This window comes from Protopterus annectens, chromosome 16.part0, assembly GCF_019279795.1.
Source record: "Protopterus annectens isolate FY-2018-M chromosome 16.part0, PAN1.0, whole genome shotgun sequence".
NCBI classification, from domain to species: domain Eukaryota; kingdom Metazoa; phylum Chordata; order Ceratodontiformes; family Protopteridae; genus Protopterus; species Protopterus annectens.
The window spans coordinates 633,734,511-633,752,656 of NC_056750.1; the positions used below are offsets into that span (position 1 = coordinate 633,734,511).

At 38.3% G+C, this 18,146-nt stretch overlaps 1 protein-coding gene across 1 annotated transcript in view; it reads right to left on the reverse strand.

Annotated features, from left to right (window-relative positions):
- Nucleotides 1-18,146, reverse strand: part of SLC27A4 (solute carrier family 27 member 4) — a 736,182-nt gene that overhangs the window by 95,934 nt on the left and 622,102 nt on the right. The window contains exons 10-11 of the mRNA XM_044058859.1: nt 13,233-13,370; nt 3,788-3,952 (exon numbers count right to left, since the gene is read on the reverse strand). Of these exons, the coding sequence (XP_043914794.1) occupies nt 3,788-3,952; nt 13,233-13,370 (303 nt within the window). The remainder of the gene's footprint in view (nt 1-3,787; nt 3,953-13,232; nt 13,371-18,146) is intronic.

Genomic DNA, 18,146 nt, shown 5'->3' on the forward strand with positions numbered 1-18,146 from the left:
GAGGTGCATCTAGTAATTTAGCTTTGACATGATCTGGTAAGGTTTGCTCTCTGAGCCAAGCATGTCTACGTATGACAGACCCTGTAACAGCACCTCTACATGAGGCCTCTAAAGCATCAAAACCACATTGCAAGGTATGTTTACCCACTTGCTCTGCACTATGCAACAAATCCTGCAACTCCTTTAAATCTGGTTGCTCAGGTTGTGTCATTTTGCTTTTCAACTGAAATAACAAAAACTGTTGATACTTTAACATATGGAACTGACAGTTTAATGCCCTCATGGTTAAAGTAGCCGAGGTGTACACTTTTTCCCCCCACCTTTCTAAAGCTCTGGAATCTCTCTCTGAAGGTAATGGGTTTTTGGCAGTAGAGGCCTTAATTCCCTTGGGACCCTGTGAAATAGTTTCTGGGTCAGCAGCATGGCTTTTGTATAGGAATTGGTGTGAATCAGGAACCCGGTAATACCTGTCAGGTTTAACAGGAGCTGGAGGTAAAGAATCTGGGTTGAGGCTGGCTTCTGTGTACACATCATCTAATATATCCAAGACAGGAGGGATAGCCAGGGGCCTGTGCTGGGGTAGCAAGAGAAAATCCCTGAGCCTTTTCTTGGAATCTGAGTAATCTTGGCTTTCCCAGTGAAAGTGTTCCCTTAAGGTATGTAGGGTTTCCCCAAAAGAATAGTCCTCAGGGGGGGAGACCGAGGGAATGGACTCCTCAGCATCAGAGTCTTCAAAAGGGGAATATGAATTTTCCTGGTCCTCAGAATGTTCTGAGGTAATAGAGGCATGATCTGAGGAAGGGTAGTCTTCCTCCAATCTGGGTCTTTTTGAGAACCCCTGATAAGAGTAATCAAATCCTCAGCCATTTTGAGCATTTGTTTTTTAGGCATGGAGCCTTCAGAGGGGCTCTGTGGACCTTGTCTTTTAGTTTTCATGGCTGCTTTAGATTTTGTGAAAGCCTTAATGGAAAAGGAGGAAGGCCTGAAGACACTTTGAGAAGTGGCAGGCCTGTCTGAACTCTGAGTTTCCCCGCCAAGAGTGGCGTCGGTATCTGTAGTCGGAATGGGAGCAGTGGAGCCTGGAAGACACCACTAAAGAAGCGTCATCGGTACTCAGGAGGTGCCTCACTGAGAAACGGAGCACTGGTAGTCGGCTTTAGCGTGGTGTCGGTAGAAGTCGCGGACCTTGTATGTCGGTCCTTATCTTTGCATCTTTTACTCAAAACTGGAGTCGGAGTATCCGACGACATAATGTAATTAAATGTTTTACCAAAATAGTGTTGGGCGAACTCCGCCCGAGATTTAATAGTGTGTTTGTTGAATCTAGCACAAAAACGGCAGGCCGAGACGCCGTGGTCTGGGCCTAAGCAAGGAATACAGAAAGAATGGAAATCCTTGTGCGGTATTTGCTTCCCACATGAAATGCAATTATTAACTTTGTCTGACATCGGTCTGAGGCAAGAAAAGTTTCCCCAACGGGGTACTTAGCTTTCAAGAAGACTTCAGCTGAAATATTTTCGTAAATCTCAGGAGCTGGCCGACCGGCACTTGCGAACTGCTTCGGGCACCGCGTGGCAAGAAAGACTGAAGAAGATGGTGTCGGTTGGTTCTTTTATACCCCTGCCGCACTGACGTCAGGGAGGAAGCGACGACAACCGACGCCGGATCTAGACTTTGGAATTTGGCTGACCGAGGACCCGCCTGATGGCAGGATAACCCATCTGTTAGGACTGCAGCTGTATGCACGATGAACATCCACAAATTTGTCCTAGGGGTTCCACCTGTGCCCCTCATTGACAGGGGTCACAGGTGCTGACTGAGGCTTTTTGGGGATAAACTTTTGCTAGGCTTGTAAGGGCCCCAGGGCAATTAGCCTAGTAACATCCTATGATCCTATGAGGAAATTCTAGCCATACATTAATCAGATGCCTGATTTTGAGTGCCTGACCTGTGAAACGTGGGATGGAAAGATCCCAGTGGGTGATGAACTCTTCTTCCCTGTCCTCTACCAGGTTTACCAGTCTAAACTACCCAAATAGATATTGTTCCCATGCATATTCCAACTAGTCAGTCGAGGGATGGGTTGGGATATATGCCTGAAATCGTTGCCTAGAGGACGCACACTTCATAGGTCCCTAGGTGTCGGCTGAAACACAGAAGGCTGTGAAGTTATTGTCTTACTAGTTGGAGGAGATGGTGGCACGAGAATCCCATAAGCAAGGCTCTAGGATGCACTAATCTCCAGGAGAGTCTGACCAGTTCATGTCCAGCACATTATTTTCCTTCTTATAGTGCTCATTCTCCAACCTGGGATCATGAAAGTGATTCCTGACAGTCTCCCTCAAAAGTTATCATCACACAAGACAGAAGTTTGGCCTGAAGTTTCTCTCATCTGTGTCTTTGGGATGTCAGGTAAAAATAACTGGGACTTATGACAATATTTTAAACTATACTATTCCAAAAACCAGTGGAAGCAAAGTCACTTCAGGTTTTGACTCATGATTTCACAGACCACATGGACACTTCAATGGCTTGAATTTCTTTGTGTATAACCAGGATCTAAATTGTGAGAATGGTAAAAAAAAGAACTGGTGAGCGCATAGGCAAGGTAAGTTCTCGTAGTCTGGCCAGTGACATCAAAGAATGTGCCTGAAGGAGACAAGTATGCCCTTAAATACAGAAGTTGAAGAAACAAGTGAAGCCAATATGGAGAGTGGAGGCGAGACAGGAAAATTCCAAATGTCAACCCAATGAGGAAGACTCCCAATAACAGACTAATAAATCACAAGTGTGGTGCTTTATAACTATGTAAATTTAGTGGTCTCACTAATGCAAACAAACCAGTTTAAAGAAAGGACTGCTAACATCTTGAATAGCCTGACTCAGAATACCAGTGAGGTAAAGAATTCAGAAAACTTAACCAAAAAAAAAAAAAAAGATTAGATTACTTTACAAAAGTTAAGAAATACAAAATGTCTGGTAATACATGGGCAAACATTATGGATTTTTATTTCTTCCTACTTATATATGCACTTCTCTACCGCTAAGATGTTCTGTACAATGACTTCACTAACCTTGTGCCAAAACAGTCCATCCTAGTCATGAATACTCATCATGGATACACAGTGTTTTCTTACTTAAAGAAAAGATAGCTTCATGTGAATACAACAAACACAAATGCAATGTGCTCTCTTAACATCACAAAACAATCATCAAAACCCATCAAAAATGAAATTAACAAAACAAGTGTTTATGCAAGGGCAAACACTCTGCTGTACTCCCATGAAATTAAATATACTAACTCAAAGTTTGCTGAAGCACAGAGGTTAAGAGAATGCTCTCTCACCCACAAAGTTCAACAAGTGTTTTATGCAAGGGCAAACTCCCCGCTTTTGCATACTCCTATGACACTAAATGTACTTACTGAAAGATTGCTCTGCCATAGGGGTATGAGAATACTCCCTCATCCCTAAACCATAGGGGTAAGAGAACACACCCTTACCCACAAATACAGAAGTAAGACAAAACTCCCTCACCCACAAGGTTCAGCAACCTCAAAGTTAGTATTACAGCAATGTTCTGTATTAAGGATCTCGAATGATAGCTTACATTAAGGCATACAGCGAAGGTACTACTCAGCTAAGTACAAGCTCCTGACAAGAATACAAACTGGAAAACATCACTGCAATGCACCATGAATCACTACAGAAAATCATCACAAGACCACTCTCTTATAACAGATGTTGAAAACAGTAGTCAGAGATAGGGTGGCAAAAACCAAACATACCTGGTACATCTACTCCATACACAACCACGTCTGTCATGTCTAGAATACGACTTAGAGTCCCTTCGACCTCAGTTGTTGAGACATTTTCTCCCTTCCAACGGAATGTGTCACCAGTACGATCTTTGAAGTACATGTAGCCAAAATCATCCATAACGAGCACATCTCCTGCATCATTAAAATGAGTACACGTGACTACCAAATGTAACAAAGATATAGTACAGCAGCCTAGCTTTTTCTCTATAAACTTCCCACATGCCACATACTGGTTATTGTGGCTACAGTCAAGACACTGTGAAGAAAGTAATCAATCAGAAAGTACAGAAATATGCTGCAGGGAGCACTGCAGTTTGCTGGCAAAGCTTTTGCAATATACAATGTACTGGATCTGCATCCACTATAAATCTTTTTATGTCACAAAGATTTTACAACACATAAGGACTCTTGATAGCGGGATTACTTGTGTATATGCCTTCCCTCCTTCCTTATTTCTGTTAAGTTTATTTGGTGTTTATGACCTGTGACTGTGTACTGATTCCAGAGGGGCCCATTGATTTATTCTTATCTTAAATTTGATGACTGAATTGGCAAGCTACTTTGAAGACCATTTTCAGGCACAACCCAGTGGCACAGATATACAATACTTAACAAAAATGATTTTACAGCAAGTTCTAACACAGAGTATTAATGACAAATTTACTACAGTATGATACAGGAAGAAATAGTGAGACAGTGGAAGTACAAAAAATGGCAAGAGGCGGTCGAGTTGAAAAACGTTGAGTTGAAAGTATAACAATGAAGGGGTAAGTTGATTTAAATACAGAAGCATTAGCACTGACAGAAAATACCTTCTAATAGAGCTGAAGTGTCAATCTGAATAGGCACAAGGAAGTAACTAACCTAATGTTTGAAGGTACCGAGTTCCTAAGAACATTTGCAAGTTTGCAGAAAGTATCTCTGCTAGACATACAGGTAAAAAAGACAGACAATACTGCATTTCAGCCACAGCGGTTTGTTATCCAAGAGAGCAGGACACTGAAAGGACTCAGGCAAGGCCTAAGCCAAAGGAACAACAAACGTTTACATAGAAATACATACTCACAAAAAGGGGTAAAGATATTATAACATTATTATTAAATATAATAAATTAGCATTATGTTAAAAGAAATAAAACATACACAGTATAAACACCACTATTTAAGCTTATTTCTATTTATACCTTAAAATGAGATATACAGACTAAATCTATAGTTTATCAACGGAAGTAATTAGCCAGTGCCCTAGACTTATATAGTAAATTCTGCCTTTTTGAGCTTAACAAATATAACTTCATGTCATCAACAATGTTATGTAAAAGTATGAATATCTGACAAATAAATAACACTTAAAGGCACAAAGCATCACTAGAGTAAAAAAGGTAAAGTTAAAAAAAAAAAAGTTGAGAATGGTCCAGTGGAAAAAAATGAAAGATTATACACAACAGTACCATAAGGATGTGTGGACTGCATACAAAGGCAAGTGACTGAATGATGCTGGAAAGTGAATGCATGTGGCTTGCACATCGAGATGCAGATTTTACTGCTAAACAGTTTGCAGTTAGGTGCATTCTGTCTGTGTCAGGCAACGTATACCATTGTAGCTAATTCAAGAACAGAGACGGCATTGCTATATGCATGAAGTTTGTTATCAAGTCTGTTTAGTAATAATGTACCATCAGCAATAGAGAAGATTGGGTATAAGTCTTGCTCTGTTTTTGCAAACTGTAAAAGGGGGCATTTTACAAAGAAAATATAATTAAAAAGCAGGCAGCAAAGCAATAAGTCTGCTCACTGCTAATGGGCAGCCATCCTGCTGTTCACTTGTAGGTTTATAGGCTAACTGCCATGATGGGCCATTTCAAGGCTTGCGAATAACCCAAGATCAGAATCAAATCTTGTACCTTATAAGGCAAACACCTTAACTTATAAAGTGTGCAGTGGTGTTCTTTTCCAGGAGGGAGAAGTGTAAAGTGTAAATATGCTCATTCAGTTTTCCAAAACTTCAGAAGCATTGCAGGGTAGTAGAATGCCAGGGTCTATATTATAAGTTCGAGGTCTGAAAACATTGAATCTCATATGGTCGACTCCATATGAGCGAAGTTTTCAAACATCGAACTTAAAATGTAAAAGTAAAAACAAAAAAACTACCTGAATACTCTATGCAGGGGGGCATGCCCGCCTGCACCAACCACACCCCCCGCTACTTAAATGTACCAACTCTGAGATCGCACTACATTGAAGTGAAGGGAAGAATTCCCTACGTCAATCTCCGTTGAAATGTTCAATGTTTGAAAACTTCGCTCATATGATGTTGATCATATGAGATTCGAAGTTTTTCAGACTTCGAACATTTAATATAGACCCGAATGCCATATTCATATTTCTTATGTTTGTAGAATAAGCACTTTATTGGTAATAGTGGTGTAACCCACTGGTCATTAAAGCCTAGAATGATAAAGTCAGCAGACAGTTATGTTTCTGGGTTTAACTCTTGCACATGGTTATAGAAAAGGGAGCGTCTACACAACTACCAAGCTATGCAAATGTGTGCATGTATTTTTAAGAGGCAGTCTGAACAGTCCTGTATACCCCAACAGAAGAGAACACTCTTAGCCAGGCTGAGGTAATAAATAGTGTAGATTAAGTTTCCAGTATACTGACAGTGATATCTGCATGAAAACCAACATAACAAAGCAGACAGATCTGCCTGCAGTTCAAACCTAATGATGAGTTGAAGGATCACATGGTGACTGGATCATTAGCAGTAAAGGATGAGTGCTTGGAAGGCAAAGGTACAAGGAGTTGACAAAAACTGAGCAAAGAATGGAGCCGAGTACTGAGCTTTGGAATAGCTCAGGTACACAGGAGGTTACTTAGATTTTATCTTAAATTTATAACCGAAAATAAGCTAGAGAATCATATGACGGTGTAATGGTTTAAAACCAGCCCTGATCTATAAATAGCTCTTGAAGCCAGTACAGCCATGTAAGGTGCTTAATGTAACAGCATATCTTTGAAGAAAAGTCACAGTAAAACTAAATCATTCTAGTTGGATTACCAGTCCTTCAGTGAATTGTTTTCTGGATGAATTTTTCTCAGTAGAGGCTCTGTTCTCTGTGACGACCAGTGCAGATATCAAGCCATCACAGGTTATGACACATGGAGCAAGTCTCGTTAGGTGTTAATGTTTTCACAATGTACGCTGACTGTGATCAATCATCTGTGACTAACAGTTGTCACTTCATAGAGACAGTGAGGCAGAAGAAAGCTACTTGTGTTATTTCAGAATGTCCTTAAATGTAGTTATAGAGATACAAGAAACAATTCATAAGTCAAGAATAAGTACTTAGCATCTGTTTTCTTTTCACATAAAGATTTCATTAACAACTAACACCTTGGAAAAATACTTTGATTTTAGTTGCTAATGTATGTTTTACAACACCTTACTGTTCTCAGTAAGGTAAGTGTGCCAGGATGCAAAAGTATTAAAAACAATAAAATGTGTGCCTGCTGGCCTATAGTATGCAAACTGACATAAAATCCTTTTTGAGCTATGTGAAAAATGGAATGCAAAAATAATGGGACCTTCATGATCTACGGCAGGGAAAAGTGAAACTGAAGAAACAAGTAGATGCTAGGGTTTCTAAAAAAATACATGCAGGTGATATTGGAGGTAGACAAAATAATGCTGGGAAAACTATATTGGGGGTTGGAGTTTTCTTTAAGGTCCTCTCAAAACAAACAAAGCTGATGCAAACCCTTTGGTGAAAGAGGAAGTTGGAGATTCTGCACAGGGACATCTTAGATCATAATGTAACACACAGGCCCACTACCTTGAATTTAACAAATTTAAATTTCAAGCTTATGACCTGTCGGCCTTTAGCAAGTTTGACTGCTGTAACCCATGTAATAGTCTCACTTCTCTTATATGTATCAATATTATTTTTGAGGAAAGGGAATTAAAATATTACATTCAGGTGAAAAAAAATCTTTATCAAACTATGACTAAAGTATATTGACCTACAATGCATTTATGCTTATTGTCTAAAATGTATTATGCATTGTTATACTGTTTACTCATTTTATTGTGGAATTTTCTCCCTGGGCACTCTGTTGAAAAGGGGCAGCTTTTCTACCCATTTGTACCATCCTGGTAAACAAATGTAATAAATATATTTTTTTCTGATTCCATGAAGAAACTTTTTTCCCAATTTTGCAAGATGATGTGCAATGCAACATCCACTATTTTCTAGTACTATTTATTTATTTTTTTAGCATTGGGATAGCTCTTCCAGTGGCACATTCCAAACACAGACTTTTGAACAGATTTGGATCAGACACTGTATCAAAGACCAAGACAGAGGGTGCTTCTTAATTTATAAGAAACAGAACATAACATCAATTCCTGAACCTTTTTTTTTTTTAATATGACTTTCATTAATAAGATAGCATTGTAATTTACAAGTTCAATTCAAGTAGCTTGTTTGAAGGTTAAACATGTAGCAGTGTATTCAATAATGGGTTACATAAATGAAGGAAAAGTAGTACAATGATTTCTCTGGCGTTACTAGACGTACCCCTTTAAAATTAAATGGAACTACTGATCATGTTTTTCTGACTTTGGCAGATACACACTGGTCAAGTTGTTTATACTGTTCCTGGATCTTTAATGATGTTGTCTTTTGTTTAGGATATGACTGCATAACGTATGTTCTTTTTGCAAAGTTTCATGATAATACCAGTTACTGACATTAAATGTGAGATCATTACTATTACATACCGTCATCAGGAAAGGATTTTGGTTTTAAGAAAATGGGTAGATTTGGAACAGTCAACCATCTTGCTATTAAATCTTTTCAAACAGCATGTCAAAAGGATAGACAGTGGATATAAAAAGTTCACACAACCCTGTTAAAATGTCAGGTTTTTGTGATATAAAAAATGAGTCAGGGAGGGTGCCAAGAGACCTACCGCAACACTGAAGGAGCTGCAGGAATTTCTGTCAAGTACTGGTTGTGTACTACATGTGACAACAATCTCCCATATTCTCCATATGTCTGGGCTATGGGGTAGGGTTGAAAGAAGGATGCCATTTCTTACACAGTGCAGGGCATTGTGGGTAGTGGGGGGAGCTCAGGACTTGAATCCTAGTCTGAAGAAATGCTTCTGAGTTGGATCCGTGGATGGATCTGTAATCCATACTTGAGGAGGAATGAAAGAGACAGCATCAGATCTAATTGTTTAGCAGCAGAAGGATTAAGTAAAGCTATAGCTGCTGAATTAAGTTTGGGAAGAGTGTATAAAAATGTAAAAGACTGAGCAACTACTTTATATATTCTATATGCCTATTTATGGGAGGTTAACCCACAACGATCTGATGAAGTACGTATTTCCGTATGAAAGCGCTTATCTACTTCATTAAATTTGTTCTGTTATACGCCTCTGGCTGTGGAGTGGTGTATTTTCTTTTATCTTGGATTTCTTTAAACAGTCTCCTGATGCCATAGTTTTATTTTAGAGTGGAAATGCTGATATATTAAATTTGTAAATTACATTAGCATCAATACGCTATTTCTGTGATTTAAAATGAATATGTCAAAGGTTGTTACTAACTTACTGGATACTAGTACGACCCTCAATACAGATGGTAGCTTGCACACATTCATTTAAAAAAAATGAATTTGTACACGCATCAAAACAGAATGCACCTGTGTTAAGATTTAATAGCATGCATTTAAATATTAAGGTAAGTAGACTTACCACAGATGAGTCTATTGCACATGATGATCTTGATTTATGTTTTCAGATTTTAAAGCTAGAGGCTATAATGTACAAGATTTAAAGTCTGTTAAGAGCAGTAGATTAAATGACAGAGACAAGAGAGAGACAGGCAGAAGAATAGCGACTAAAACATAGCTTTGAGTAACACTAAATTTACTGATAAATTACATCAAATTTACCTTTGATATGCATTTAATTCTATGAAATATATCACAGCAAGGCACTAGAACATCCTGAAATCTGTAGATGTGTTGAAGAACACTATAGATAATAGACGGCCATTTAACTAAAGAAAACTATATAATTTTAAAAGAGCAGCTGTGATGCAAGTAAAATACCTTCACTGAAAACAATATCAATGAAAAAAGTGGTACTTATTCATCCTTTAAATTCAGTAGCTGCCAGTTATATATATATATATATATATATATATATGAACCTCTAGTTATATAATTTTTAGGCACATGTAACATGTGCACAGTCTTTTATGCAGACAAATGTTACTGGTGATTAAAGGAACATGCTCCTGAAAATCAGACATACATTACAAAGAATAGTGTCTTGTTTAAATGTATTTTGGAGAAGAATTATGACCCACAATTTTTATTTTCATGTTACTGAAGAGAATAGAAGAGGTTGAGATAGCCACACAGACTAAATTACATGAATACAACTGGATCACATTACTTAGAGCCAATAATGTACAGGACTGAAAGGAGTTACTAATATCAAACTTCTTTTAAAACTCAAAAAGTATCAAACATTTCAAGTTATCATCTATCTGTTTGACTTTACTCTTTTGTTGCACTTTATGAATTTTATATTTTCAAATAATTATAATGTTCTATGTTACATGCAGTGTTACTTTAAAAATCTTATTAAATTGATCATATAATCCAGATTCACTTTATATCCTCGAAATATTGAAATGTCAAAATTCAGTATTTTGAAGCTATAAAGTCGAATCTTTAAAACACAGAAAACTCAGAAGCACAAAATTCAAATGTCGCACACTGGAGATTTTGAATTTTGCCAGACACACACACACACACACACACACACACACACACACACACACACACTCCTCCCTACATACAAACACAAGCTTTTTACTACATAAAAGCAGTGTGGCAAGCCCCCCTTGTAGGGGGCTGCACCCCCACCCCCCTATTTAAATATTCTAACTCTGAGGTCGCACTACACACACACAATACCACACAAGCTACATTCTGCTCGCACACACACATCACAGCAACAAAACACACTAACTCACACCACAGCCCCTACTCAAAACCCTTAACACATATACACACACACACACACACACACACACACACACACACACACACACACACATATTTACCTGAATCCGTAACCACAGTGTAATCTCAGAAGCGCGAAATTCAAAACCTCCGGTATTTAAGGCTTTGAATTTCGTGTTTCTGAGCTTTTGTTCTTTTCAGGAGTACACTTTATGGGCTCGTAATACTGAATTTCGACATTTCAGTATTTTGAGCTTCTAAAGTGAATCCTATAATCCATGCCGATTTTCACATTAACTTGCTAGGTTGCACAGGTTGCATTCTGTTTTGTACCACCTGCCCATCTTGTTAACATGAAACCTATTTAAAAATTAAAACATCTTTTACACAGATTTCTTAAGCAAAGTTGTTAGTAAACTGGATTCATTGAACATATTTAAAATCAAAATATATAAAAACGTTTTTACCTGCATGGGCTGTTTGCCATTACTTTTTATAATTACTAATATGACGTGTGTATTTTTTTTTTTTTTTTACAAACTTACAAACCATCCTGTAGAATTTTGGGACATTTTTGCAAGGTAATTATGTTACCCATTTTTCAGAACTGGCTAAGTGGAGCCTGTTTCCCAAGTTTACACCTAAGAAGATTACACACCTACAAAAAATGCCCCCAGAAGAGACTGTGTGGAGCGTCACTAGTAACGATTATAACTCACCCTACAACCCTGATTTGTGTCCCCTCAATTACATATAGATTGGCATTTACAGTTTTCAGTTTGTAGTGCATTCCTTATGTGGAATACTGTCAACAGTCTTAGTAAAGCCAAATGAAGCAGCATACACTGTCAGACCTTCATCGAGTGCTGTTGCTACCACTTTTAGGAATGCTACAAGATTATCTCCCTTTAACAAGCTCGTACTGTTTTCCACATCTAACAGACGTAGGTCCCCCAGGGTCATTTTGGATATGATCCATTATGACTTGCTCAATGATTTTATAGAGAACACCAGTAAAGCTGATGGGTCTAAAGTTATTTTAGGTCTGTTATGATCCCCCTTTCTGAACTGGAAGCATTACTGCTTGCTGCCACAGGACAGGGTTGTAGCCACATGCTAACATTTTGACCAACATGACCAACAGGAGTTTAATCATTTTTTTCTTCAAGTCTCTAGCAAACCACTAGGTATGATGTTTGGTTCTGAGGAACTTGAATTTTAAATTTTAGTTTTGGCAACAATTATGGCTGTAGTTATACAAGGGACGTCTTCTCTCCAAAGTGACCTGACATATTTCTTAATTAGTGTGTCTGTACTATTTTTTTCTCTCTCTAAGCATATTCACTATATTCTTTGCCTTAATTTAGCTCTTTTTTCCAGCTTTCCTTAAAGAAGAAGGATTTTTTGACCTGATGAAAGTTTAAAGTCAAAGTTTCAGCTTTTCAGGGGTGGCAATTTCTGAAGACGTACCATTATTTCTTTTTCCAGTCCTCTTTAACTGATTTGCACAGCTTCACTGTAATGTTTAAAAACAGGCCATTCTGTTTCTGTTAACTTCTGATCTCTTATTTATAGAACTACAGACTAGTCCCTACCCTGGTTACATTTACCCTTCTGGAGGAATACGAGACTGTTATTGTTTATAAAGATCAAAGAATAGTTAAAAACATTTCATCCTCTCAAAATGTAATTAAGCTTTGATATTGCCAAAACGTTTCATTTGTTCCAACTAATTTGTCTGGTTTGCAGCAGAACACAGCCATTGTATTTTTTAGTTCAGTGTTGTTATTGCATTTAATCGTTTGCTATTACAGTCTTGAAGCCCAAATCCTGAAATGCACAATCCCAGGACATAACATAGAGGGTCATAATGTGGAACACTACAACGTCGAACGTCTGGACTTGCCCCCCTGCAGGACCCATGCTAGCACTTGTCCCTCGGTTTATACAGATAGGGAGATTCAGTATTCAAGACTCTTAGACAATGTGGTCTTTACTGTTTTGTTCAATATTATGATTCTGGACAGTAAACCATATTTAATAATAGTACTCACAAGAGGGTAGACTTCATTGATGTGCCCAGATCTAAAACCAAAGTGCCATAAGTAAAGGAATTTCTAAGAAGCAATGCATCACTATGGCTGTATGTAAACAAACAGAAATCTAAAAGTTAAACTACTCCACAAGAAGAAACTATAAACTGATACATACTCCCATGAGGCATCAGTTTTACTCTTGGTTACTTTAACAACAGTTTCCTCTTTGTCTAGAATCAGCATTCCTAAGGAATATTACATAGTCAAGCATTAGTTTTAACAGATGGATGTGTACTGATATCATATAATAAATGTTCCACACATTTCTTACCTGACAGATATGCAAGATCTCCTTTTTTGAAGACATCCTTGGCTATTTTCTTGTTAGTTGCTGACTCATTTATATATCCATCAAAGCGGCGCAAGGGATCATTCTGAATAATCCGACCTACCAACTGTCCTGGTTCACCTGTGGCAGGAATATACCATAGCATATATATTAAATTTATTAAGGCTCTTAAGCCTTAGCACTGTTCAATATCAAAACAATAAAATACAAGCCAGACTGACAAGATAACAATAAAAGATGGTTGAAAAGTGAATGCAGGTATTACAATTAATAAAAGGGCTCTCTATTTGGATGCAAACCAACTCTTCTAAACTACTGATGTTCAAGGAACCTCTGAATCAAACTTCACTCTTATAAACCAAAATCAGGGAAGGCAGTAAATCCCAAAGCAATAGTGCCAGGTAGAAAAAATGACTACCCATGGTTTCTGATTATATCTGGGGAATAAGCAGTAAATTTTCACTTGACAGTCTGAGTTGCCTGATGAGGACAGAGGGAAATAGGATCTCCTGCAAATTAATGGGGCTTTGTTTTACTGTAGTACCTCGCAGGGTGCGCAGTAGCAAGAATTGCCTAATCCCAGACCACCATCCAACAAATATTCATATTGATGGCAGAATTAATATTCACCATGTATTCGAATGTCACCCTTTTCCTCAATGTAGTACAATCTCAGAGTTGGTATATTTAATTAGCGGGGTGTGGGGAAGCAGCCCCCCCCCCCCAGGGGTGTGAGGGGGCTTGCCCTCCTGCAAAAACGAAGGAAAAAGAAAACCAGCAGTGTAATTGCAAATATTTTTCACACTTGTTTTTGAAGGGGGGCTGTGCCACCCCCCCCCCCCAATTAAATATACCAACTCAGAGATTGTACTGCATTAAGGAAAAGGGTAAACTTTGAATACACAATGCATGGGTGTACGGCAACACAGCCCTTTCACCTGTCAATCACCAACACCACACCTACATCTGTGCATAACGGCCTGCAAGGTACTACAGTAATACAAAGCCATTAATGGGATCCTGACCATATGGGACATTACAAGTTACAAGAATTAAAGACAGGTCTTATTGCAAAGGAAGCCAGTGCAGATCCTGCAGAGCAGGAATAAGACAGGTGTGAGAAGCATCTGTGAAGCCACTTGCAATGGAATTCTGCACATGCTGCGGATTGCCATCAATACACTCTAAGAAAATTCAGTGCTTTAGATGGGAGGACAACTGACCATGAATCATTCAGGCAACTTTTAATGACAAAAGTAGCAGTTTAACCCTGAAATTATTTAGATGATAATATGGAGGCATTATGACCACCAACACCTGGCACTTAAGTGTCAGCAAGTTATCATGCGTTCCATAAGATTTATCAAATAAGTCACAAACTCCAGTCTGTCCTCATCATAAGATAGAAGATAAAGAAGGGGGTTTACCATGGATGCAAAATGACATTTATCTGCAATCTCTCAGTCTTCAGAGAGTTAAGTTTGAGACAACATAAATACATTTCTGACTTGATGGCTTCCAGGTAGTCTTTAATGTAGTACGATTGGACACATGAACCTCAGAAAAGGAGTTACAGAGCAAAAGTGTCAGAATAGAAATAGTGATTATGAATACCTCTACCTTTTTTTTTTAAACACCTTTAGTGAATTATCACTTGTGACATAGGCAAATTTACATTTAAACAAAAGTAATCAAACTGTATTAAGAAATTAACATTAACAAACATTATACTTCACATATAATGCTATATATCATATAACCTAAACATTTCATAAATTATTCAGTTTGTACCCTTTTTTTAAAGAAACATCTTTATTAAACCATCACTTACAACATAAGCAATCATATATTTATATACATGAAAACGAACCACACTGACACAATCCTAGTTGCAAGCATTTTACATCACAAACCATAATGATACACTCCCAGCTGCAAACATTACACACCACTTATAATCTACCCAATTATTTTCAGTCAAACATTACATAGCTCATTTAAGTTCTGCCTTTTTTAAACCTCATTCCTCCCCCGTATGTACTGTTCCCATTTTTCCTTGTGTAGTTTACTCCTACCCTTTTCTAAAGATCTCAGTTCCAGTTGTTTTAACTCTGCTACTATATTCACTACTAATATAGTTGGTTAAGACTTTGATTTCCATTTTCTTGTAGCTGCTTTTTGGCAGCCACAATAATTAGACACAGCAACGCCTTACCATGTCTAGGCAATTCCGATTCTGTATCATAGCTCAGAAAAATCACCCCCTTCGTCATAGCAATCTGCCCACCCAGCATCTCTGACAGTGCATCCTGCAGGGAATCCTTAAAGTCTGCCAACCCTCCGCACTCTTAGAAAATATGTTCCCAATGACCTCTTTCTTCCCTGTCACTCCTCCCACATTTGCTGTCTACCTGAGGAAAAATTTCCTGAAGTCTACTCTGGGTATAAAAATATCTATGTAAACATTTCCAAGAAAAAATCCTAAATCATCTAAATTTTGTTGTATATTTAGGAGATATACATATATCCTCCCATTGTTTCTTTATGAATTGCTTATCCAATCTCTTCCCAATCCTTTCAAGCCACCTCTGATGAATTCTTATAGTTACAATGCAATATTTTATATGCTCTACTAATTATTCCTTTTTTTAATGACAACTTTTGTTCTAGATTCTACTAAAAACTCCATCAGTGCTGGTCTTTCACTTAGGACCCCTCCTTATTTCTTTCTCTTGCTTATACTCTGATATTAATCCTTGACAGGGAAGGCAATCTCTAACCTGCAGGCCAAATACATTCTTGGCCTCTTCTCATTCTATTATCCTTCCCTCTCTAGTTACTTGCTCACAATACCTTAGGGTTCCTTTGCCAGTTTTCTCCAATAAATTCCAGTCCCTATTTGCCTATTGTCTGTATCCCTAATTGCAGTCATCCCTATCAGCAGGATCTCCTTTCTCCATTCCCATGTTAGCTTAGTACTCAGAATATTTTCTGCTACTTTATGAATATAATACTCTGTATGATTATTGTTATTCTCCTTAAAGGCCTGCATCCAAAATTCCAGTCTCCTTATTTCTTGAGCTTCCCCCCTCTTTCAACATAATCCCTTTCTACTTTGAATTATAGTTTTCTGCTTGTGCTATGTATAAGTACTGTATAGCTCTGAAATACCCTTTCAAATTGGATAATCCCAATCTGCCCTGTTTTGCTAGACAAATATCTGCTGTGAGCTGTAACAAAGCTAGAATCAAACCTTGTTACACCTCTACACAACAGTAATTTACTGCTGGATGAAGTGATACCTGACATGACCTGCTAGGATTGGCTCAAGATGTAAAAGGAAACCACTCAAGGACTGTAAATCATAAATCATAGCAAAAATATAAATAAATAATATAAAAATAAAAATGATAAATCATATCACATGAAATCATTGCAGGTTCATAGACAGCTAAACACAATGTCACTACTCATGGCATCAGGTGCAGAGCGATCACAATCCTTGGCATCAGATGTACAGAGTGCAAGAAGAGCTAGGTTTGCCATTTCTTGTGATCTCTCATTATCGAGAGATCTCCGAAATCTCATTGGCAGAATGACATAACGAAAGGACTTCATGAGAAGTAAGGTATGAATATAGTTGTATGTAAACCTTTTTTCTCAACATTCTTATTAATAAATGAAAGATTAGAGACTGGATGGCAGAGAGACAAACTGGATGTATCCAAAGTGGGGCTCCTGAAGAAAATGGTCACTAGAATCTATTTAAAACTAATTGAAAGGCTGTCAGTTCTGAAGGAGGCTTGCACCATTTGGTAAATCACTGGAATCAGAGAACTGAGACAACCTATAGTGTAGGCTGTGAAGCCCTGACTCCCCTTTCGCCCTGATGGAGAGATGAACAGGTCACCTGGGTGCAGGATGGGGAAGCAATTGTGTAGCTCATGCAGTAAAAAATTTAAAATAAAGAAAGAGTTAACTATCCCAAATGGTCTAAATTTACAGCAGCAGCTGACCGATCACAGAGATAAAACTACCTCTATGACATTCCTTACAGCTGGCATTAATAAAATTTAGCCGAATGTAGTCCAAAATCAAGACATTACAGTGTTCTGTGTCTGCGTCTATGGAAAGGGAAAACCTGACACTGGCAATCTCATTAGCAAGGGATCATATAGCTTACTCAAAGTGATAGGATGCAAAAGCCCTACGAGTGATTAAGACAGGCTTGGATCTGCAGCTCGTCAACCTCTCAAATCAATGCAGCTTGACAGTTAGAACCAGAAGAATCTAAAAAGTTAAAGAATACACCCTTATGCCAAATTTTGGAGTAGTAAACCATATAATGGTAATCTAGTCAAAGTTCGTTCCAAGTATGATCTCCATATTCTTTCCAATCTGCACCCATTTTCTTAGCTTCTATAGCTCCTGGCTGAACCACAATATAGATGCAAAAACAGGCACACTGCATACATGCTCTGGGGGGTGACATGACCCAGAGCACATAGGCATGTTGCATACAAGTTCTGGGGGTGAAATGACCCTGACCACATAGGCATGCTGCAAACACGTTCTGGGGGGGGGTGACATGACCCAGAGCACATAGGCATGCTGAAAACACGTTCGGGGGGGGGGGGTGACATGACCCAGAGCACATAGGCATGCTGCATACACATTCTTGGGGGTGACATGACCCAGAGCACATAGGCATGCTGCAAACACGTTCTGGGGGGGGTGACATGACCCAGAGCTCATAGGCATGCTGCATACACATTCTGGGGGTGACATGACCCAGAGCACAATAAGTGGTTCTATTACATGCTACAAGTATAAAATCTGGATCATCAGCACTGATATCCATTACAAGTTGATCGCACAATGATATGCCACTAGAAA